The sequence below is a fragment of the Monodon monoceros genome, unplaced genomic scaffold (genome assembly GCF_005190385.1).
Source record: "Monodon monoceros isolate NGI ecotype Baffin Bay Population unplaced genomic scaffold, NGI_Narwhal_1 Super_Scaffold_14, whole genome shotgun sequence".
NCBI lineage: Eukaryota > Metazoa > Chordata > Mammalia > Artiodactyla > Monodontidae > Monodon > Monodon monoceros.
The window spans coordinates 16,913,409-16,936,694 of NW_021703770.1; the positions used below are offsets into that span (position 1 = coordinate 16,913,409).

General features: G+C 39.2%; 1 protein-coding gene across 6 annotated transcripts in view; it reads right to left on the reverse strand.

The window, feature by feature from the left end:
- Positions 1-23,286, reverse strand: part of COL14A1 (collagen type XIV alpha 1 chain) — a 271,596-nt gene that overhangs the window by 22,733 nt on the left and 225,577 nt on the right. For all 6 annotated transcript variants that reach the window (XM_029222937.1, XM_029222936.1, XM_029222935.1 and 3 more), the window contains 5 exons: positions 22,586-22,639; positions 21,778-21,849; positions 6,465-6,500; positions 5,397-5,463; positions 2,343-2,531 (listed from right to left, as the gene is read on the reverse strand). In XM_029222937.1, coding sequence (XP_029078770.1) covers positions 2,343-2,531; positions 5,397-5,463; positions 6,465-6,500; positions 21,778-21,849; positions 22,586-22,639 — 418 coding nt within the window. The remainder of the gene's footprint in view (positions 1-2,342; positions 2,532-5,396; positions 5,464-6,464; positions 6,501-21,777; positions 21,850-22,585; positions 22,640-23,286) is intronic.

Here is a 23,286-nt window from a genome sequence, read left to right on the forward strand (position 1 = left end):
CTACCTTAAGCCCCAAAGCACACCCTCCCAGTTGGTGATCAACCAAAATCACCTTCCCTCATGCTCAGAGGGCATTTCTCACTTTCTCTTACTGTCATCCTGTGTTTGTGAAATACAGGATTTTGCTTATCTACTATACTCTTTCGGAATATATACATACATGTATGTCAGAAAATTATATCATGGAAATTCATATTTCGAGGGCTGTCTGGACCACTGTTTGAGGATCCTTGGCTGACTTTTCTCTGATCTAAGCATTCAAGTGTTCTTGCAGAGCAGGAAAGACTCAGTCTGGCAGGAATGAGGACAGGACTTCCAAAAAGAACAAAGACAACTTGTGACTTGCCGAGAGTGACTCAGGCGCTGGCTCTGTGCTCCCTGAGTCACAGTTGATCCATCACCAACCCCATTAGAGGGTGTCCTGTTGACAGAGGTGGCCACCTTCCTGGCTGCCAGATCGTTGGTACACTGCGAGGAAATTATGTCCTTCTCTACATCTGCTGATTTAGTACCCTGGCACAGGAAAACCCTTTAGAAAGGAAAATCAGAACTGGGTTGCAATCAAAGCAACAATTATCTGATGAGGACCTATTATTGCAAAGCAATTCAGACCTGAGCCCGGCTTTCTGCCATCATGCTGTTCATTAACATGTGATGACTGCTAAAATGGGTGGGAGAGATGGTCAGAGCATCAGGTATTCAGGGGGTGGAGACATCTGCTGGTCCAGAACAATCAACAAAAACTTCATGCATGAGACAGGGGTTAAGCTGAGCCTTGAACTAAGAGTGAGATTCACATAAGGCAGGGAAAGGAAAGGACATTTCCAAAGGGGGAAGAACAAAGTGTCCAAAAGTGCAAAGGCAGAAATGCACATGGCCTGTTGGCATGGATCAAGAATAAACATGAGATATTACCTTGGTAATCTGCATTTTACATCTCAAATTTGATCAAAGAAGTATATCTTACCCATCTCATTACAGCAATATGACTCACAAGAGCAGATAGGTACTAGTTAGCTTTTCTCCCAATCTACATTCCATAAAATTGTGTCCTAGAAAATACTTTTATTGGTTATCTCTTTTCCTATCACTTTCTTTGTGGCTGATATGTAACCTCTTTTCCCACCTCTCTTTGATCTGATCTGCTTCTGGAGTGGGAGACCTTGGCCAATTACAGAATAGGGTGAAAATCAGTCAAAAGAGTCCATTATTGTATTACACAACACTGCTAAGACCTGTAAAGGGTAGAAGAAAAGGCTAAGTAGGATCTCTATTGGAAAGAAACTTTAGTAGGAAAGATTAAACATTGGCCCATGGAACTGTTAAATAAAATACTGCCTCATGTTATAGGAAGATGAGCCACAAACAGTATTTAATTTCAAGTTTAGAACTGGCATGGTCTACATAAGCACATGTAAATCATATGTTGATATGACTCATGCCTTACCTCAAGGCTGACCGTTGCCTGGTATGGGCACTGCACAAAAAAATGTACCAGACCTAGGAAGTGAGCTCTCTACTTGCCATGACACATGTGGACAAAGAATGCTGCTTGCCATATGAGCAAACAAAAGATGTTGTGTCCATCAAGCCAGCAGCCACTACGGCTGCCCCCAACAGTGCACCCTGAGGACATTCAGGATGGAAAAGAACAGAATACTGGCTCTAGGTAGTTAAGGTTCGTATCAAAGGAATGATTTCAATGAGCCCAGACTCTTGCATCTTCCCATTCATAGGAAAGTGCTAAATTCATTAATTTGAGATGCCTGTTTTTCCTTAATTAACAGTTCTCTTTTGATGTTCCCACTACCTGGTTTTTGTTGCAAAACTCCTACAAATCCAGGTCCTCCTTCATCTCTTCAGAGCAGCTCCTCAGACCCATCTGAGAGGCGGCATCCCAGGCTTAAGTCCTCAGTGAGTCCGCCAAATAAAACATAATTCTCAACTTTTAGGTTGTGTGTGTGTGCTTTTTTTTCAGTTGACACATATGTTTGATGCTACATCTGTCCAGAGTGGGATATCATTTTGTAATTCTACCTGGATGGGCATATTTTTTTTAATTCATCCAACTAGTGGGGACCTCTTTCTCTCATAAGCTCAAAAGCCTTTTAGAGGTGAATTGGGGTTTCTGATCCTCCCTTTGCATACAAGCAGACGTGGCTCTTAATAAACGTTTTGTAGATTACTCAATTTTCTCAATATTGGGAATTAATAAACAAGAAGCTGAAGAATAGATGGAATAGAATTAATTTAGGTCCATTATTTGGAACTTTATCACTGCATAAGCACCACCGTTACACTCTTGTTTCGGCGCACTCAGTGAGAGGAGTGGTCCAGCTTACCTCGTTCTCCTGGGGTCCCTGGCACACCCGCATTTCCTGGGAAGCCTGGGGCACCTGGGGGTCCTTGATCACCAGGGGTTCCAGGTGAGCCTGGTCTCCCAGGCTCTCCAGGAGGCCCTTGGATGGTCCGAATTGATGTTGACTGGCTGGGAATCTGGTTGAGGATGGCTGTGTACCTGGCCATATGACCTGAGACACGAAGGACAAAGAAGCATTCGATGAACTGTCACACTTAGAAAGGGAGAACTGAAGGTATTATCTGTCAAGGTTCCAAACAATTCTGTTAGACACCCACCAATAGGAAGAAGCACATCCCTCTGAAATAAGTTGATTTCCAACTGAAAACTTTTTGCATTTTACTTTGGATGATATTAACAGCTGGACTGTATTCAAGTCGCATTTCATGTGTTTGGAATTCCACAGCTCACGTCAGCATCTCAGTAAACATCACTGACCAGAAATCATAAATTTTATCTTCACCCCCAACATTTATCTGACCCCTAAATCCTCACCCAGCTGCCCCTTTTCCCCAGCGATTTCCACCCAAGTAATATGTCTTTTTTCCAACCCACAAAGCCTGTCCCACCCTCTTGCTCAGTAATCCCCAGACAAGTGCTCTGTTTCAACTCATTTCTTCATTGCCAAGGCTTTTTGCAGAAACCTTTACTTGGGTCCCAGCTGCAGAAACTCTGAATAGCTTTATTTTTTAAAAACATCTGGCGCTCTCTCCCAGAATCCCTTAATTCAGCTGTGCCTGGAAGAATGTATTTTAAAAATTAGAAGTATAGATTGAGAAAGTATTTGATACCATAATGCCCCATTTTTTCAGCATCATTAGGAGATAACATTTTCCCAAAGAAGTGAACTTTCCAGATGACTGTCATTTATTCCTTTGTAAACATTCAACCCTAAATAAAGAATAGTAACCATTTTTAGAGGGATGATTTCTAAGATATAGTCAATGCGTTCTTAAGCATAGGACCATGACTGTAAGTAGGATTGGCCTCCTGATGACCCAGGAGCCGTTAGTAGGCATGTTCATGAATGTTTGGGTGGGATCAGACATTTCCACATCTGCTTTTTGAGCTTCCTCCTTTGATAAAAGGGCCATCCTTTATTATTGATACTTCTCTAGCTGTCATCACCTCAGTCTCACACAGCCTCCTACATAAACTTTCCTAGCATAATTCAGATCTGGACTAAAAACCAGGTAACTGAGCATGTGAGGAATTATATGCTAAATGATAATCAAGTTCTGAGGTGAAGCCTAAGGAAGGAAATAAGAAGCCCAGAGAAACGTGAAGTGGTGTGTGGGCAGATGAGTGAGGTACCAGAAATAAAGCTTCTGGGTGGGTTGGGTTTTGCTCATAGACTGGCATAAAATCTCTTCTATTTTTTTCCTCTGACAATGACATTGACAGGCAGGGCCTCCCTATTTTACTGACATGTTTCAGCTCTTGTATAACCCCTGTTGGTTTCTATTTCCTAGAAGTTATTCACAAGAATCTGAGAATTGCTGATGGGAAAAACTGGATTTTGGACTCTCAATTTTTAGGGCATGTTTCAAATAATCACATATTTATATAAGATTTTTATTCTACAGTGGAATAAGATAGCAACTATTGTGAAATCTTCCTTATATTATAGTCAGTGAGTCATATGAGAATTTAACCCTTAGGTTTCCTTAAAATCATTACCCACCCATTTACAGTGTATACTTGAAATGAGAAACTTACAAAATAATCCAAGGTACAGGTTAGCTTTGGACATATTCTACTTAATGTTGTTTCCCTTTTATAATTAATTGTATTTTCAGAGATCCTATTTTGGCATTAAACTTAAGTAGTTTCATTTAACTGATAAATTCTTTCACAACCACTAGTTTGGGCAATATAATACAAAATGAAATAAAGTTAAAATATAGGGAGCATTACTACTACATTTGAAGATAGTAGCTTTGTATTCAGTTTGCCCTAAGATTTACGTCTTAATGAAAACTCTTCCAAGCCCCTGTAGACCTTCACTCCATGCTTTCTGCAGGATGAGATCTGGGTTTATCTACTGCAGATGGAATTTTGGACCCAGCCAATAGCATCTTCTTGGACACTTACAGGATTCCCAAACTTCCCAGGTTAAAAAAATATAACCTCAAAGCTGTTAAGGCAGCCGCTTAGGTAATGTTGGCCTTGGAGATGGTGGATGCTACAGAACCAGGGGGCTTGGCAGCAGAGTTAGGCCAGAGCTGTCTGGGTTTGAGAGGAATATTTCATCTCCATGTGGCCTCAGATCTTTGTGGAACTAAACAAATGACTGGCAGAGAGAAGGGCCCACTCTAGTAACCCTCTGGTTAGATTACGGAGACAAAATATAAAGTCAGTGGGCAGGGGAGAAATGCACAGATGCGTGGGTATGTAAGTGAATGAGCATGAATCAGTAACTGAAATACTGGCCTGTGGGAAAGTTCAAGTTTAAAATGAAGAAATGGGACAGGTGTGATATAAAGTGTGTTCCAGTGTAATTTTTGGCACGGAGCCCAAGTATCATGTCAAATGTTCACATGAAGCCTGTCCCCATGTGTGCATGTATGTTTGTGTGTCTGCATTTTTTCTGGTATGAATCTTAAAGAATAAAGGGAAGGGCCTTGGGCTAACCAAAAGAAATGGGTAAGAAAGAGATATGGATTTAAATCTAGGGGCTTGAATTTAGCTTCTGATGCCTTAGCTTGGCAGCTTTCAAGTGCTGAGGACTTGAGAAAAAAATCTATCTATTTGGAGAGATGAAGAAGAAATAAAAGATTTGATATGGACAGTCAAGTTAAACCTATATGGGCAAACAGAGAGTTTTTGGACAAACAACAGAGAGGAATTTGGTCTCTGCACCATCTATGCAGAACTCTAGGGTAATATGTAATGATCACTTAGATGGGTTAGTGATGGCCATCTGTAAAGCTTATGTTTCTGCAACAAGACAAAGCTTAGTCTTTACGCTTGTGTGAAAGGCAAATTCCTATTTGGACGTGTAATAAAAAAACATCTGTAACTATAATGCACTTACTTTGGATGAGCTGTTCGCACACCTGATGTGCCACTGCTCTCACCATGGCTTGAGACTGTAGGTCACCCTGGATGAGAAAAAAGCAGACTGCTGACTCTCAGCCACAAGCCAGCCAATGGCAGGACTTCCAGGATGGAAATGGGACTTGACCCATTGTTCCCAACCTAGGCTCTTTGTCTCCTAGCAACAGGTAGGATTGACCACCATGGTGCACACGGAGAAGGTGTAAGCAATCTGGCACTCATGGTACAAGGTTCCTGAGAGCCTTTATGAAATTAAAAAGTTCAAGTGTTTCTGGCCACAGATTCTAAAAAATTTACTAGTTTTGTAATAAACCCATACATATTTAATGCCTTATTTATCGCTCTTTAGAGCTTGTAAAATACAGCAATTTCTCAACCAGTGGCTTACTTAATACTAATAGCAACTCGGAGGAAAGATGTTAAATCCATCTTACAGATGAACAGAGTTAAACATACTGCCCAAGTTTTCACAGAGGTAACTGGATGAGCCCAAGGTCACTGCTGTTTCTACTAGAGCCGACAGCACAATTATATGAGCAGTGGCACAATTTCTCAAAGGATATAGAAGGCCCCTAAAATAAACTGATCTAAGTTTCACAGCCAGTTCTTTGATTCCATGCTGCCTTTGTCTTCCTTGGTTCCCATATTGGAAATACACAAGCCTCAATCTACCGCTTGGCATTTTGAATAGAGCTTTTACTTTTCTGAAGCCTTTTCACATCCATTATATTATGTCTTCATTAAATCCACTTTGTGAGTTAGATGAGTTTGATTCTCTCCATTTTAGCCTGAAAGAAACGGCCTAAGGTCATCTAGCTGGATAGTAGCAGATCTGCAACTAGAAGCCAGCACTCCTGACTTCTAGCCCACAGGGTGGTTTTCCCTTGAAAATGTGCTCAGAGCCAAGCGAGTTGAGGAGAGGGGGAAGAGGAGTGGTATTAGAGCAATGAGTAATCATGAGAGTAAATGGTTATCCTTTATCAGGCTTATGCAACAAAAGATGTGCAGTCAGCTGCGGCTGGTCAACACTCCAGAGGATACTTACTCTTTCTCCTCTTTCTCCCTTTGCTCCAGGGACACCCTGTAAAATTTTAAATTGTCAAGTTACTTGTGACACTGCACTCAGCCAAGCATGACAGTGTATCTTTTCTTATTGTATCAACATTTTTTATTAGCTCTCATAATTCTACAGCAAAAATAGATACACAGCAACAGGGTTAAACAAACAGCAACCTGTAAACTCATCAAGCAGAGATAGCTGTTTTAAACATTTTACTCCTCCAGCCTTTGAATGCACAGACACAATAGGTTTTAATACAAAATTGGGATCATGCAGCAATACTGCTTTGCAACATAGTGTCACTGAATAAGTCATTCACATCTTTTCACACAAAACACCACCCTCTGAATTGTACTTTACTGATGCTGCATAATTGATTTCACAAATCTCTGCTGAAAAGATAAACTGTTTTAATTTTTGAAAGAATATCTCTCACAGAAAGGAAAAGATCTTCCAACTTAAGAGTTCAAGTAAAAGATGAAATCTGTGAAATCCCACATCCTCACTCTGCTTTCCATCCAGAATAACAGCAAACAATTCTTTCTCCCTGAGTCTCCCTGATGATATGAGCTTGTATTAACACGAATTGTCAGCTGAATCATTATTTTGTTTTGTGGCTTAGCTACTCTTTGATCCATAGGAAACTTTACCATATCTGTAAAACCTTTTACTGATAAAACAATGGCGTTTTTAGTGTTTCTGCAATGAAATTACATGTATAATGCAAAACATGTGTCTTCAGAAGAATTTCATCTTTTTGTTTCAACTCCAAGGCAGTGTAATAGATTTATTGAACAACATTTTATCCTCTCTATCAAAAGGATAGTGAGTGCCATTTAGAGATGGAATTTGCCACATTGTCAGACTGTTCCCAGTTGTTACTATAATCTCAACAGGTCCCAAATCAAACTCACATCATCTCCAAAATCTCTATTCAGTTAGTCATCCAAATTCAAAATTCTGGGTTCACCCCACGGTGTGCAGGTAAACTGGCTTTCTGGAAAAATGAAAAGCCCTCACTTGTACTGTTTGCTGTTTTCAGAGGTGTAAATGCTTGTACTATGGCTGATTTCAAGTGACAAATGTGCTGTCACTGAAGATGGAGTTTCAAAGGGAAGAGAAGCACAAAATCTACTCTCCCAAGCACGTACAAGCCAGTCCAAGCCCACCACTGGTTATATCTTTTACCCTTCCTTCCCTTGCCTCCTTTTTTTCTTTTTGAATTTTATTTTATTTAATTTTTTATGCAGCAGGTTCTTATTAGTTATCCATTTTATACATATTAGTGTATATACGTCAATCCCAGTCTCCCAATTCATCACACCACCACCGCCCCTGCCACTTTCGCCCCTTGGTGTCCATACGTTTTTTCTGTACATCTGTGTCTCAATTTCTGCCCTGCAAACTGGTTCATCTGTACCATTTTTCTAGGTTTCACATATATGTGTTAATATACGATATTTGTTTTTATCTTTCTGACTTACTTCACTCTGTATGACAGTATGCAGATCCATCCACATCTCTACAAATGACCCAATTTCGTTCCTTTTTATGGCTGAGTAATATTCCATTCTATATATGTACCACACCTTCTTTATCCATTCGTCTCTCGATGGGCATTTAGGTTGCTTCCATGACCTGGCTATTGTAAATAGTGCTGCAATGAACATTGGGGTGTGTGTGTCTTTTTGAATTATGGTTTTCTCTGGGTATATGTCCAGTAGTGGGATTCCTGGGTCGTATGGTAGTTCTATTTTTAGTTTTTTAAGGAACCTCCATGCTCTTCTCCATAATGGCTGTATCAATTTTCATTCCCACCAACAGTGCAAGAGGGTTCCCTTTTCTCCACACCCTCTCCAGCATTTGTTGTTTGTAGATTTTCTGATGATGCCCATTCTAACTGGTGTGAGGCGATACCTCATTGTAGTTTTGATTTGCATTTCTCTAATGATTAGTGATGTTGAGCAGCTTTTCATGTGCTTCTTGGCCATCTGTATGTCCTCTTTGGAGAAATGTCTGTTTAGGTCTTCTGCCCATTTTTGGATTGGTTTGTTTGTTTTTTTAATATTGACCTGCATGAGCTGTATATATATTTTGGAGATTAATCCTTTGTCCATTGATTCGTTTGCAAGTATTTTCTCCCATTTTGAGGGTTGTCTTTTCGTCTTGTTTGTAGTTTCCTTTGCTTTGCAAAAGCTTTTAAGTTTCCTTAGGCCCCATTTGTTTATTTTTGCTTTTATTTCCATTACTCTGGGAGGTGGATGAAAAAGATCTTGCTGTGATTTATGTCAAAGAGTGACCTTCCTATGTTTTCCTCTAAGAGTTTTATAGTGTCAGGTCTTACATTTAGGTCTCTAATCCACTTTGAGTTTATTTTTGTGTTAGGGAGTGTTCTAATTTCATTCTTTTCCAGGTAGCTGTCCAGTTTTCCCAGCACAACTTATTGAAGAGACTGTCTTTTTCCCATTGTATATCCTTGCCTCCTTTGTCATAGATTAGTTGACCATAGGTGCGTGGATTTATCTCTGGGCTTTCTATCCTGTGCCATTGATCTATGTTTCTGTTTTTGTGCCAGTACCATATTGTCTTGATTACTGTAGCTTAGTAGTATAGTCTGAAGTCAGGGAGTCTGATTCCTCCAGCTCTGTTTTTCTTCCCTCAAGACTGTTGTGGCTATTTGGGGTCTTTTGTGTCTCCACACAAATTTTAAGGTTTTTTTGTTCTAGTTCTATAAAAAAAAATGCCACTGGTAATTTGATAGGGATTGCATTGAATCTATAGATTGTTTTGGGTAGTATAGTCATTTTCACAATATTGATTCTTCCAGTCCAAGAACATGGTATATCTCTCCATCTGTTCGTGTCATCTTTGATTTCTTTCATCAGTGTCTTATAGTTTTCTGCATACAGGTCTTTTGTCTCACTAGGTAGGTTTATTCCTAGGTATTTTATTCTTTTTGTTGCAGTGGTAAATTGGAGTGTTTCCTTAATTTCTCATTCAGATTTTTCATCATTAGTGTATAGGAATGCAAGAGATTTTTGTGCATTAATTTTGTAGCCTGCAACTTTACCAAATATATGGATTAGCTCTAGTAGTTTTCTGGTGGCATCTTTAGGATTCTCTATGTATAGTATCATGTAATCTGCCAACAGTGACAGTTTTACTTCTTCTTTTCCAATTCGGATTTATTCTATTTCTTTTTCTTCTCTAATTGCCATGGGTAGGACTTCCAAAACTATGGTGAATAATGGTGGTGATAGTGGACATCCTAGGCTTGTTCCTGATCTTAGAGGAAATGCTTTCAGTTTTTCACCATTGAGAATGATGTTTGCTGTGGGTTTGTCATATATGGCCTTTATTATGTTGAGGTAGGTTCCCTCTATGCCCACTTTCTGGAGAGTTTTTATCATACATAGGTGTTGAATTTTTGTCAAAAGCTTTTTCTGCATGTATTGAGATGATTTTTTCTTCTTCTATTTGTTAATATGGTGTATCACATTGATCGATTTGCGTATACTGAAGAATCCTTGCATTGCTGGGATAAATCCCACTTGATCATGGTGTATGATCCTTTTAAGGTGTTCTTGGATTCTGTTTGCTAGTATTTTGTTGAGGATTTTTGCATCTATTCATCAGTGATATTCGTCTGTAATATTCTTTTATTGTAGTATCTTTGTCTGGCTTTGGAATCAGGGTGATGGTGGCCTCAGAATGAGTTTGGGAGTGTTCCTTCCTCCGTAATTTTTTGGAAGAATTTGAGAAGGATGGGTGTTAGCTCTTCTCTAAATGTTTGATATAATTCACCTGTGAAGCCATCTGGTCCTGGACTTTTGTTTGTGGAACATTTTTAATCTCAATTTCATTACTTGTGATTAATCTGTTCATATTTTCTATTTCTTCCTGTTTCAGTCTTGGAAGGTTATACCTTTCTAAGAATTTGTCCATTTCTTCCAGGTTGTCCATTTTATTGGCATAGACTTGCTTGTAGTAGTCTCTTAGGATGCTTTGTATTTCTGCGGTGTCTGTTGTAACTTCTCCTTTTTCATTTCTAATTTTATTGATTTGAGTCCTCTCCCTCTTTTTCTTGATGAGTCTGGCTAATAGTGTATGAATTTTGTTTATTATCTCAAAGAAACAGCTTTTGGTTTTATTGATCTTTGCTATTGTCTTCTTTGTTTCTATTTCATTTATTTCTGTTCTGATCTTTATGATTTCTTTCCTTCTGCTAATTTTGGTTTTGTTTCTTCTTCTTTCTCTAGTTCCTGTAGGTGTTAGGTTAGGTTGTTTATTTGAGATGTTTGTGGTTTCTTGAGGTAGGATTGTATTGCTATAAACTTCCTTCTTAGAACTGCTTTTGCTGCATCCCATAGGATAATTTTTATCATCGTTATTAGAGTATAATTGCTTTACAATGGTGTGTCAGTTTCTGCTTTAAAACAAAGTGAATCAGTTATACGTATACATATGTCCACATATCTATTCCCTCTTGCATCTCCCTCCCTCCCACCCTCCCTATCCCACCCCTCTAGGTGGTCACAAAGCACTGAGCTGATCACCCTGTGCTACGTGCCTGCTCCCCACTAGCTATCTATGTTACGTTTGGTAGTGTGTATATGTCCATGCCACTCTCTCTCTTTGTCCCAGCTTACCCTGCCCCCTCCTCATATCCTCAAGCCCATTCTCTAGTAGGTCTGCATCTTTACTCCTGTCTTGCCCCTAGGTTCTTCTGACCATTTTCTTTTTTTTTTTACATTCCATATATATGTGTTAACATACGGTATTTGTTTTTCTCTTTTGACTTACTTCACTCTGTATGACAGTCTCTAGGTCCATCGACCTCACTACAAATAACTCAGTTTCATTCCTTTTTCTGGCTGAGTAATATTCAATTGTATATATGTGCCACATTTTCTTTATCCATTCATCTGTGGATGGACACATGGGTTGCTTCCATGTCCTGGCTATTGTAAATAGAGGTGCAATGAACCATTTGGTACAGGACTCTTTATGAATTATGGTTTTCTCAGGGTATATGTCCAGTACTGGGATTGGTGGGTCATGTGGTAGTTCTATTTTTAGTTTTTTAAGGAACCTCCATACTGTTCTCCATAGTGGCTGTATCAACTTACATTCCCACCAACAGTGCAACAGGGTTCCCTTTTCACTTTAACCTCTGCAGCATTTATTGTTTGTAGATTTTTTGATGACGGCCATTCTGACCAGTGTAAGATGATATCTCATTTTAGTTTTGATTTGCATTTCTCTAGTGATTAATGATGTTGAACATTCTTTCATGTGTCTGTTGGCAGTCTGTATATCTTCTTTGGAGAAATGTCTGTTTAGTCTTCTGCCCATTTTTGGATTGGGTTATTTGTTTATTTGATATTGAGCTGCATGAGTTGCTTGTATGTTTTGGAGATTAATCCTTTGTCAGTTGCTTCATTTGCAAATATTTTCTCCCATTCTGAGGGTTGTCTGTTCGTCTTATTTATTGTTTCCTTTGCTGTGCAAAAGCCTTTAAGTTTCATTAGGTCCCATTTTTTATTTTTGTTTTTATTTCCATTTCTCTAGGAGGTGGATCAAAAGGATCTTGCTGTGATTTATGTCATAGAGTGTTCTGCCTATGTTTTCCTCTAAGAGTTTGATGGTGTCTGGCCTTACATTTAGGTCTTTAATCCATTTTGAGGTTATTTTTGTGTATGGTGTTTTTGTGTATTGAGTTTTCTAATTTCATTCTTTTACATGTAGCTGTCCAGTTTTCCCAGCACCACTTATTGAAGAGGCTGTGTTTTCTCCACTGTATATTCTTTCCTCCTTTATCAAAAATAAGGTGATCATATGTGCGTGGGTTTATTTCTGGGCTTTCTCTCCTGTTCCATTGATTTATATTTATGTTTTTGGCCAGTACCATACTGTCTTGATTACTGTAGCTTTGTAGCAGAGTCTGGAGTCAGGGAGCCTGATTCTTCCAGTTCTGTTTTTCTTTCTCAGGCTTGTTTTGGCTATTCGGAGTCTTTTGTACTTCCATAGAAATTGAGAAATTTTTTGTTCTAGTTTTGAGAAAAATGCCATTGGTAGTTTGATAGGGATTACATGGAATCTGTAGAATGCTCTGGGTAGTAGAGTCATTTTCACAATGTTAATTCTTCCAATCCAAGAACATGGTATATCTCTCCATCTATTTGTATCATCTTTAATTTTTTCATCAGTGTCTTATAATTTTCTGCATACAGCTCTTTTGTTTCCTTAGGTAGGTTTATTCCTAGATATTTTATTCTTTTGTTGCAATGGTAAATGGGAGGATTTTCTTAATTTCACTTTCAGATTTTTCATCATTAGTGTACAGGGATGCAAGAGATTTCTGTGTATTAATTTTGTATCCTGCTACTTTACCAGATTTATTGATTAGATCTAGTAGTTTTCTGGTAGCATCTTTAGGATTCTCTGTGTATATTATCATGTAATCTGCAAACAGTGACAGCTTTACTTCTTCTTTTCCAATTTGGATTCCTTTTATTTCTTTTTCTTCTCTGATTGCTGTGTTTAAAACTTCCAAAACTATTTTGAATAATAGTGGTGAGAGTGGACAGCCTTGTCTTGTTGCTGATCTTATTGGAAATGGTTTCAGTTTATCACCATTGAGGACGATATTGCCTGTGGGTTTGTCATATATGGCCTTTATTATGTTGAGGAATGTTCCCTCTATGCCTACTTTCTGGAGGGTTTTTATCACAAATGGGTGTTGAATTTTGTCAAAAGCTTTCTCTGCATCTACTGAGATGATCATATGGCTTTTCTCCTTCAGTTTGTTAATATGGTGCATCACGTTGATTGATTTGCATATATTGAAGAATCCTTGCACTCCTGGAAAAAACCCCACTTGATCATGGTGTATGATCCGTTTAATGTGCTGCTGGATTCTGTTTGCTAGCATTTTGTTGAGGATTTTTGCATCTATGTTCATCAGTGATATTGGCCTGTAGTTTTCTTTCTTTGTGACATCCTTGTCTGGTTTTGGTATCAGGGTGATGGTGGCCTCGTAGAATGAGTTTGGGAGTGTTCCTCCCTCTGCTATGTTTTGGAAGAGTTTGAGAGGATAGGTGTTAGCTCTTCTCTAAATGTTTGATAGAATTCGCCTGTGAAGCCATCTGGTCCTGGGCTTTTGTTTGTTGGAAGATTTTTAATCACAGTTTCAATTTCAGTGCATGTGATTGGTCTGTTCATATTTTCTATTTCTTCCTGCTTCGGTCTTGGCAGGTTGTGCATTTCTAAGAATTTGTCCATTTCTTCCAGGTTGTCCATTTTATTGGCATAGAGTTGCTTGTAGTAATCTCTCATGATCCTTTGTATTTCTGCAGTGTCAGTTGTTACTTCTCCTTTTTCATTTCTAATTCTATTGATTTGAGTCTTCTCCCTTTTTTTCTTGATAAGTCTGGCTAATGGTTTATCAATTTTGTTTATCTTCTCAAAGAACCAGCTTTTAGTTTTATTGATCTTTGCTATCATTTCCTTCATTTTTTAAATTTATTTCTGACGTGATCTTTATGATTTCTTTCCGTCTCCTAACTCTGAGGTTTTTTTGTTCTTCTTTCTCTAATTGCTTTAGGTGTAAGGTTAGGTTATTTATTTGAGACGTTTCTTGTGTCTTAAGGTAGGCTTGTATAGCTATAAACTTCCCTCTTAGAACTGCTTTTGCTGCATCCCATAGGTTTTGGGTCGTTGTGTTTTCATTGTGATTTGTTTCTAGGTATTTTTTGATTTCCTCTTTGATTTCTTCAGTGATCTCTTGGTTATTAGGTAGTGTGTTGTTTAGCTTCCATGTGTTTGTATCTCTTACAGATAGAAACACATTTTCCTGTAATTGATATCTAGTCTCATAGCGTTGTGGTTGGAAAAGATACTTGATATGATTTCAATTTTCTTAAATTTACCACGGCTTGATTTGCGACTCAAGATATGATCTATCCTGGAGAATGTTCCATGAGCCCTTGAGAAAAAAGTACATTCTGCTGTTTTTGGATGGAATGTCCTATAAATATCAGCTAAGTCTATCTTGTTTTATGTATCACTTAACACTTGTTTCCTTATTTATTTTCATTTTGGATGATCTGTCCATTGGTGAAAGTGAGGTGTTTAAGTCCCCTACTATTATTGTGTTACTGTCAATTTACCCTTTTATGGCTGTTAGCATTTGCTGTATGCATTGAGGGGTTCCTGGGTTGGGTGCATGAATATTTACAATTGTTATATCTTCTTCTTGATCTCTTGATCATTACGTAGTGTTCTTCTTTGTCTCTTGTAATAGTCTTTATTTTATAGTCTATTTTGTCTGATATAAGAATTGCTACTGCAGCTTTCTTTTGATTTCCGTTTGCATGGAATATCTCTTTCCCTCCTTTCACTTTCAGTCTGTATGTGTCCCTAGGTCAGAAGTGGGTCTCTTGTAGACTGCATATATATGGGTCTTGTTTTTGTATCCATTCAGTGAGTCTGTGTCTTTTGGTTGGAGCATTTAATCCATTCACGTTTAAGGTAATTATTGATATGTATGTTCCTATTACCATTTTCTTAATTGTTTTGGGTTTGTCTTTGTAGGTCCTTTTCTTCTCTTGTGTTTCCCACTTAGAGAAGTTCCTTTAGCATTTGTTGTAGAGCTGGTTTGGTGGTGCTGAATTCCCTTAGCTTTTATTTGTCTGTAAAGCTTTTGATTTCTCCATCGAATCTGAATGAGATCCTTGCTGGGTACAGTAATCTTGGTTGTAGGTTCTTCCCTTTCATCACTTTAAATATGTCATGCCACTCCCTTCTGGCTTGTAGAGTTTCTGCTGAGAAATCAGCTGTTAACCTTATGGGAGTTCCCTTGTATGTTATTTGTCGTTTTCCCCTTTCTGCTTTCAATAATTTTTGTCTTTAATTTTTTTTTTTCTGTGTCTTATTTTTTGCGTATTTGATTACTATGTGTCTCAGCATGTTTCTCCTTGGGTTTATCCTGCCTAGGACTCTCTGCGCTTCCTGGACTTGGGTGGCTATATCCTTTCCCACGTTAGGGAAGTTTTCATCTATAATCTCTTCAAATATTTTTTTGGGTCCTTTCTCTCTCTCTCTTCTCCTTCTGGGACCCCTATAATACAAATGTTGGTGCATTTAATGTTGTCCCAGAGGTCTCTTAGGCTGTCTTCATTTCTTTTCATTCTTTTTTTTTATTCTGTTCTGCAGCAGTGAATTCCACCATTCTGTCTTCCAGGTCACTTATCCGTTCTTCTGCCTCAGTTATTCTGGTATTGATTTCTTGTAGTGTATTTTTCATTTCAATTATTGTATTGTTCGTCTCTGTTTGGTCTTTAATTCTTCTAGGTGTTTGTTAAACATTTCTTGCATCTTCTCTATCTTTGCCTCCATTCTTTTTCCAAAGTCCTGGATCATCTTCACTATCATTATTCTGAATTCTTTTTCTGGAAGGTTGCCTATCTCCACTTCATTTAGTTGTTTTTCTAGGGTTTTATCTTGTTCCTTCATCTGGTACAAAGCCCTCTGCCTTTTCATCTTGTCTATCTTTCTGTGAATGTCCTTTCCCTTGCCTCTTGCATGTCTATTACACACACGTACATGCACACTTTTTGCATTGCAATTCCTCTTATATCTATCTCTTCCACTCCACCACCGAGGTGCTACCCTAACCATCTCACACCAGTGCATTTGCAACTTCCTTCTAGCTGGCTTCTCTAACTTAAAACCCTCCCTTCCAGTTCATCCTCTACGCAACCACTAGTCTCATCCTCCTCAGATACTACCAGCATACAACTTAGAAAGCTCAGTGACTGTTGATTGATGGCAGCTCTTCCTCTATTCAAAAATCACTCAGTGATTCTTAGACATCCATGTGACAAAGTCAAAGTCCTCAAATTCAATGTCTCATTATTTAGCCCCATCTTCCCCACCTCCTGCTCATCAAAAGTACAACTTCTCATTCTCACAGACCTGGTCTAGTCAGTGTATAAAAACATTTGAAATGTGAGAAAGGTATTAAACATATACCTTATAAATTAGGTATCAACAATAGGAATATTCCAATGCAGTACTTAGCTCAAGTATCACCTATCTGACACTAAATTTTTATTGTAGTATAGCTACAAGTCATTGCATGGATTTCTCTTCTCTCTGTGTAGATGGTAAGACCTCTAATACTGGGGACCGTAACTTATATTACTTTATGTTTCCAAAACCACCTAGCCCATTTTTTGCATAAAAGAGTCACTCGAACATTCAACTAAGTCCAATATTAAATTTAAATATTTATTATAAATCTAGGACTGCTGCCTACTTCCTTTGCAAGCATTTGACACAAAGCAAAAACAAAAATCAGCAAACAAAAATAAGTAACTCTTTCACATTTTTTTTTTTGTGTGTGTGTGGTATGTGGCCCTCTCACTGCTGTGGCTTCCCCCGTTGCGGAGCACAGGCTCCGGAGGTGCAGGCCCATCGGCCATGGCTCACGGGCCCAGCCACTCCGCGGCACGTGGGATCCTCCTGGACTGGCGCACGAACCCGCATCCCCTGCATCAGCAGGCGGACTCCCAACCACTGTGCCACCAGGGAAGCCCCACATTTTTAATATATTAAGAAACTGTTTGTAAGTACTAGTAGTTTAATACTCAAGCTGATTTTACCATGTTCCAAGCACTGTCCTTGGTGTATTAACTCATTTAACTCTTATAACAGCCCTATAAAATGAACGCATTTAATCCTTGTAAGGTTCCTATGAGATAAATATATTTATTCTGTATAAGAACCCTATGAGATATTACTTCCATTTTACATATAAGGGAAGTGATGTACTGAGAAGACAAATAACTTGCCCAAGGTCACACAATAAGAAAATGGAAAAGCTGGGACCTGAACCCAATCAGCTAAGCTCCAGAATCTGCACTCTCCCCGGTACACACTACTGCTGCCATGAAAGAGAACACTGCTCAACAAATTTGCTAGCCAGAATCATTTTTTTCAGTGAAGATAGTATTTTTCCTAATTAAATAATAATTTAAAAAGCAAACATATATCTCCCAAACCTCACAGCAGTCATTCAGAATTAGATTTTTGTTTTGTTTCGTTTTGTTTGTTTTTTTCGAGTGACTTATCATTTTGTTTGAGTCGCTTCTTATAATCTATTTTATCTTGAATATTTTTGTTTCTGAACCAATGTATTCTTTGATATTTCCATTGCTAGCTATCATTTATTAAGTTGTCTTGTCTGAAATGCTTGAAACTTAGAAAAAGAAACTACAGGGACTTCCCTGGTGGTCCAGTGGTTAAGACTCCACGCTTCTACGGCAGGGGATGCAGGTTCGATCCCTGGTTGGGGAACTACGATCCTGCATGCCACGCTGCGCAGCCAAGAAAACAAAAGAAGAAGAAGAAAAAAGAAAAAGAAACTACCATGCAAACCTGAGTGATAAGGTAAATGGACAGCATCAGCTGTGGGCACCTTCTGGTATATAGGGATGGATGTATTTAACTGGGCATGAAATTCCTCAAACTCAGTCTCACAATGCTTGTTACTAAGTAGCTGCAGGACATAGCTAGGCAGTCTCCAAGAAAGATCCATTTAGTGAATATATCTGAATGGCAAGAAATTATTTTTTATTCCAACTTCTCTGACATTTTTTCTTTGATTTTTGCAAAGTAAAACAAAAACAAACTAAAAATTCCTGAGTGAGTTAAGGTTCATAACTCCACCAAAGTATGCTTTGAGGGAAAACACACATTCCCTGTACATGTAGGCGAGAAAAAGTGGCACATTTTCCTTTAATTTCAGGAACCCTTGAAATGTAAAGAAAAGAAAATACAGTAGCTACATTCATAGATTCACAGAATTTTAGTCCTGAAGGCAAGAAGAATGATCTCACGGTCCAAGCTCCAAATATTAGATGTCTGCTAACCAAAATCAAAACATCCCTCATTCGGCTCTAAATGTCTCCCACATCTGACCCCCAATCTGTAAGAATAACCTTCTCATACTCACCTGAACATCAGCCTAACTGGAAGGCAATCATACCTTCATTCTTTCTTTTAACAAACACTTATTAAGTACCCTCTATGATACTGAGCTGGGGTCTGGGAATCAGAACATGAGTATGATAAAATTTCTGCCCTCAAGGAACTCTCCTTTCGTGGAGAGATGGACATCAATAGTTGAAATGAAGTCTCTCAGCCTGAGGACATGAGGGTGGCCTCACACAGGAAGTGCACAGCTTAAGAGAGATAATAGCCAGAAGCTCACCAGGTGGAGAAAGGAGGAGAAAGCAACCCAGACACATGGAAGAGCATCCCCAAAAGGCAAAAAAAAAAAAAAAGTGTGAAACAGGATGGCATATATTGGGGGAGCTTTAAATAATTTGGGGTGACAACTCCAAGGGATGTTGTCATACCTCCAAGAGAAAGGATGATGCCAGATCAAGTCGGAGGGTAAAGAAAGGGCCCATCGTCAAGGGCTACGTATATGTGGCTGAATATTTGGGCCCTATCCCCTGGTGACAGGGATCCACTGAGGAGATTCAAGCCAGGAAATGACACAACATTTCTCCTGCAGTTCTCCTGCAAGGGGAGATACCATATTTTAGCTTATGCTTAAGCCTCAGGTAGGAATTATGACCGCAACAGCATTAATGCCCATTCTGTCGTTTGAAGTCAGCAGCTAAAAGCAGGGTTCATGAAAGCAAACATTTTCCTGGCACCGACTATAGGAAACACACTGCTATTTTCAGTGGGGCGGTGTGTCTTTCTTGGTCTCTTTCCCTCCCGCCTTCCTAGACAGACATCCATGGGACATCAATCAAGGCCTTTACACCGTGACACTGAGCCTACTTTACTAAACACGTCAGTCTGGCAGCCAGTAGGCATATGGCTCCTCCCAGCCCAAAGCACAGGGAAAAGTCTGGCCTGGATGGTTCAGAGAACAACTGGCTTTTGAGAGAATACGCAGTGCTGTCTCTGATATAAATGCCACCATCATTGGCCCTTTTCTGTTGATTTATAACAATAGAAGATAATATTATTAACGAGTGTTTTATTTCCAGGAAAAAATGTATTGCTATTTTTCTATGCCCCATATTTAAAGTCTATTCTAGAGCTACAAAAGGCCAGATGGATAAGCAGGGTGGGGTCCTACTTACCTAATGTATTTCATATCTCACTCTACTCCTCCCTCACCCCACTGTTCTCTCCCAAGTACTCCTAGAGCCTGTTCCTTCCTATCACATTCCATCCCTCTGCAGTTAGGGTCAACCCAGCTTGGGTTAAGGGAAACTGCACAAATATATTTGTTTATTGTCTAACCAAGTTAAACCAGTGTTTTGGTTTTTTGTTTCACCTTAAGGTGCCTCAAAGTCTTTGCTATCCTAAAACTTGGCATGACTTTCTGAGAAAAAGATTTAGTATACACTGTCTCTGAGACTTCTTTCCCAGAACCCCTTGCTCTCTGAGCCCTGCTGACATATTCTGGAACTCTTGTTTCCTGGAGCACATTTTGGGAAGTGGACTGAAGCCTGGTAGCAGAGATAATAGAAAAAGATGTGTGAGGATAAAGCAATCAAATTTTCTTCTGTGACCCATCAGCAACTTGATATGAAAAGAGGAGATCTAAAAGGGTTTTGCACCATGACAGTGTATTTATCTTCCATAAGTATATGGCTTTGTAAAATGACAACTAAGGAGAGCTTTATTTGAGTGTGCAAATTAGGATGTGTTTGCTAAAATCTGGAGGCATTTTTTTATGTTCATGTCTTATGTGTGTTTGTGTACCTGCAAATGTGTCATGTGAATCACAGCCTAGAATAGGACCCTGAGGGCAAAATCAGTTTATTGAAATGGGTTTCAAGAATAAAGAGTGACTATCTGAGTAGCTAGAGGGAGAGAGTTTCTTTCTGAATGAGAACCAGTGTTTCTGTTATGCCTTCTTCGGTGTGGTAGGCAGAAAAAGGCCCCTGAAGTGTTCATGCCGTAATCCCCAGAACTTGTGAATATATCACTTTATGTGGCAAAAGGACTTTGAAGTGTGATTTAGTTAGGGTCTTGAAGTAATGTAGGGAGATTATCTAGGATTATCTGGGTGGCCCAAATGTAATCACATACATCATTCAAAGCAAAGAAACTTTCTGGGCTATGTTTGGGGGAGATATGATTATGGAAAAATGGTCAGAGAGATGCGACACTGCTGACTTCAAAGTGGGCCACAAACCAAGGACGGTGGGAAGTCTTTAGAAGCTAGAGAAGGCAAGGTAATAGATTCTCCCCTAGAACTTCCAGAAAGGAAAAGCTGACACCTTGATTTTAAAACCCAGTGAGACTACATCAGACTTCTGACCTACAGAACTGTAAGATAATAAATTTTTGTTGTTTTAAGCCCCTAAGATTGTGGTAATTGTTATAGCAGGGAGTAGAAGCCGACTTCATTAACCTCTCCTACCCTCACCCTTCAGATTTCACTGCTCCATAAATCCTTAGCACATCTGCAATGTATATACGTGGACACTCTCAATTGCTTTAGTTTATGGATACAGATTTGGTACCTCGCAGATAATACCAGAAGGCTGACTAATAATCACACCCAGAAGGAACAATTTGCAAGTCGCAGAAGATGCCAAGTGTGCCTTTGGAGGCTGTACTTCAACAACCTTATTTTACAGACGAGGAAACAGGCCCAGATAAGCTCATCTGTTTCTCCCCCATCCTACCCCTACCCCCTCCACTGATCACATTTAAGCACCAACCTAAGAGATTAGAAGCACAAAAATGGGAGGTAATTAGTTCCATTCGCTGGGCCTTCATTTACACCACTATTCGCGAATGTGTGAGTGTGTGTTTTAATGGCAAAGTCTGTCTTTCTCGCAGAGTTTAGGAAAGAAAAATCTCTTCCCATTTTCACTAATCCTGGACTTTCTCCAGCCTTGTATTTCTCACCCAGGAGACAGGCCTAATTAACAGATAGTACTGTACCCAGTCCCTGTAAAGATGGCATTGAGTTGACTTAGCCAAATACAGAATAACAAACAATGGAAATATATATAAGCAGAAGCTTAGCTGCAGAGATTTCTGTTAGGACCATTTGTCTTTAGCCATGATATATGCACAGTCTGATCTTAATCTTTATCCTAGGAGATTCTCTGTTTTCCTCATGGATTCCCACAGAATCCAGTCCTGAAAAATACATCTTGACCAAAGAAGATGCTGTAAATTTAACCACATAAATAAACCAGAGGGATAACTGGGCAACCATCCTGACTGGCTACAGTCACATACTCACAGGTGGTCCGAGGGCGCCTTGGGGTCCCGTGCTTCCTGTGATTCCTGGGACTCCAGGGGCTCCGGGAATGCCCTAATAGAAAGGAATACGGAGCAAAGGTGAGGACTCACTCATTCTCATCGAAAACAGCTAGCTCTCAAGAAAGAGCAGCAAACATGCACAGTTAACCTCACCTCCCCGCCCAACACCAAGTCTTCAGGATTCACTGCTCATTCCTGTTTCCAACTAACGTACCACAAAAGTAAGGAAGGCAGTTTTGGAAAAGTCTCCACTCTGTCGGTTAGATGTAGTTCTTTCAAATTCAAGCCTTTTTTATATATAGTAGTGACATTTACACACCACTATATAGAAAATAGATAATCAACAAGGACCTACTGTAGAGCACAGGGAATGCTACTCAATACTCTGTAATGGCCTATATGGGAAAATAATCTAAAGAAGAGGAGATATATGTATACGTATAACTGATTCACTTTGCTTTACACCTGAAACTAACACAACATTGTAAATCAACTATACTCCAATAAAAATTTAAAAAGAAAAAATAATTCAAGGCTTATCTGTGTCTAATAAAAGTAAATCAATGCAGGTGATCTTATGGCAAAGTGGCTCAGAGGTAGAATAATCAAGCCACATGGATACACGATTTTTTAAGGATGTTTTAGGAAGAGCTCTGTACCAAGGGATGAGTTGTTACATATAGCAAAGATGGCCGCCAAGGTGAAAGGTTTGGCAGAAGAAAATCTCACAAAAGAGATGAATTGCTTTAAAGCAGTACTACATCCCAGTAGTTCCTGGAAATACTTACAATTGGCCCTGGTGGTCCCGGAGGGCCAGAGGATCCATCCTTTCCAGGAAAGCCCTGGGGGAAGAAAAACATGGTGCGTCAACTATGCAGTTGCTTTACATGGCTTTCAGAAAAGGTGCACTTAATCCCACTTAATATCTGGGGGCAAGTCCTTTCATTTACTCTGGACTTCCAAGGATTCACTGCCTTTATACCCTTCACGGGAATTGTTCTTGGCAAAGACTTTTGTGTCTGTTGGCTCTATGAAATTGTCCGATGTAAGAATTTTAGGTGTAAGAGATACCACTTACAAACATAAACAGGAACTTGTTTCCAGAAAGTGTTTTTTTATTAAACTAAGCATAACAAGTGAGAAGGGAGATCAATTCTGGTCATTAATGACCAGCCAAAAAGACGAATTAGTGTCTTTCTGGACCTAAGGGAGTTTGGGGCAGGGAATCCCTATCACAGGAATCTATATTACAAATTAGGAGTATTACAACATCTGCAACTCTACAGCTCTTCAGGAGCTGCCTGGGGGAAACTGGGGGGATGTCCTGCTGTAATGATACAGTTTTGACTGCTGAGCAGGTTTACTGAATGTGTGTACATGTTTGCTTCCCATTCCATGATGGAAGAGTTTAAGGCAGAAAGAAAACGATGTTCTTTATAAAAGTATCTTCCTCAATTATTGAATGTGTGTATGTGCATGTTATTTTTAT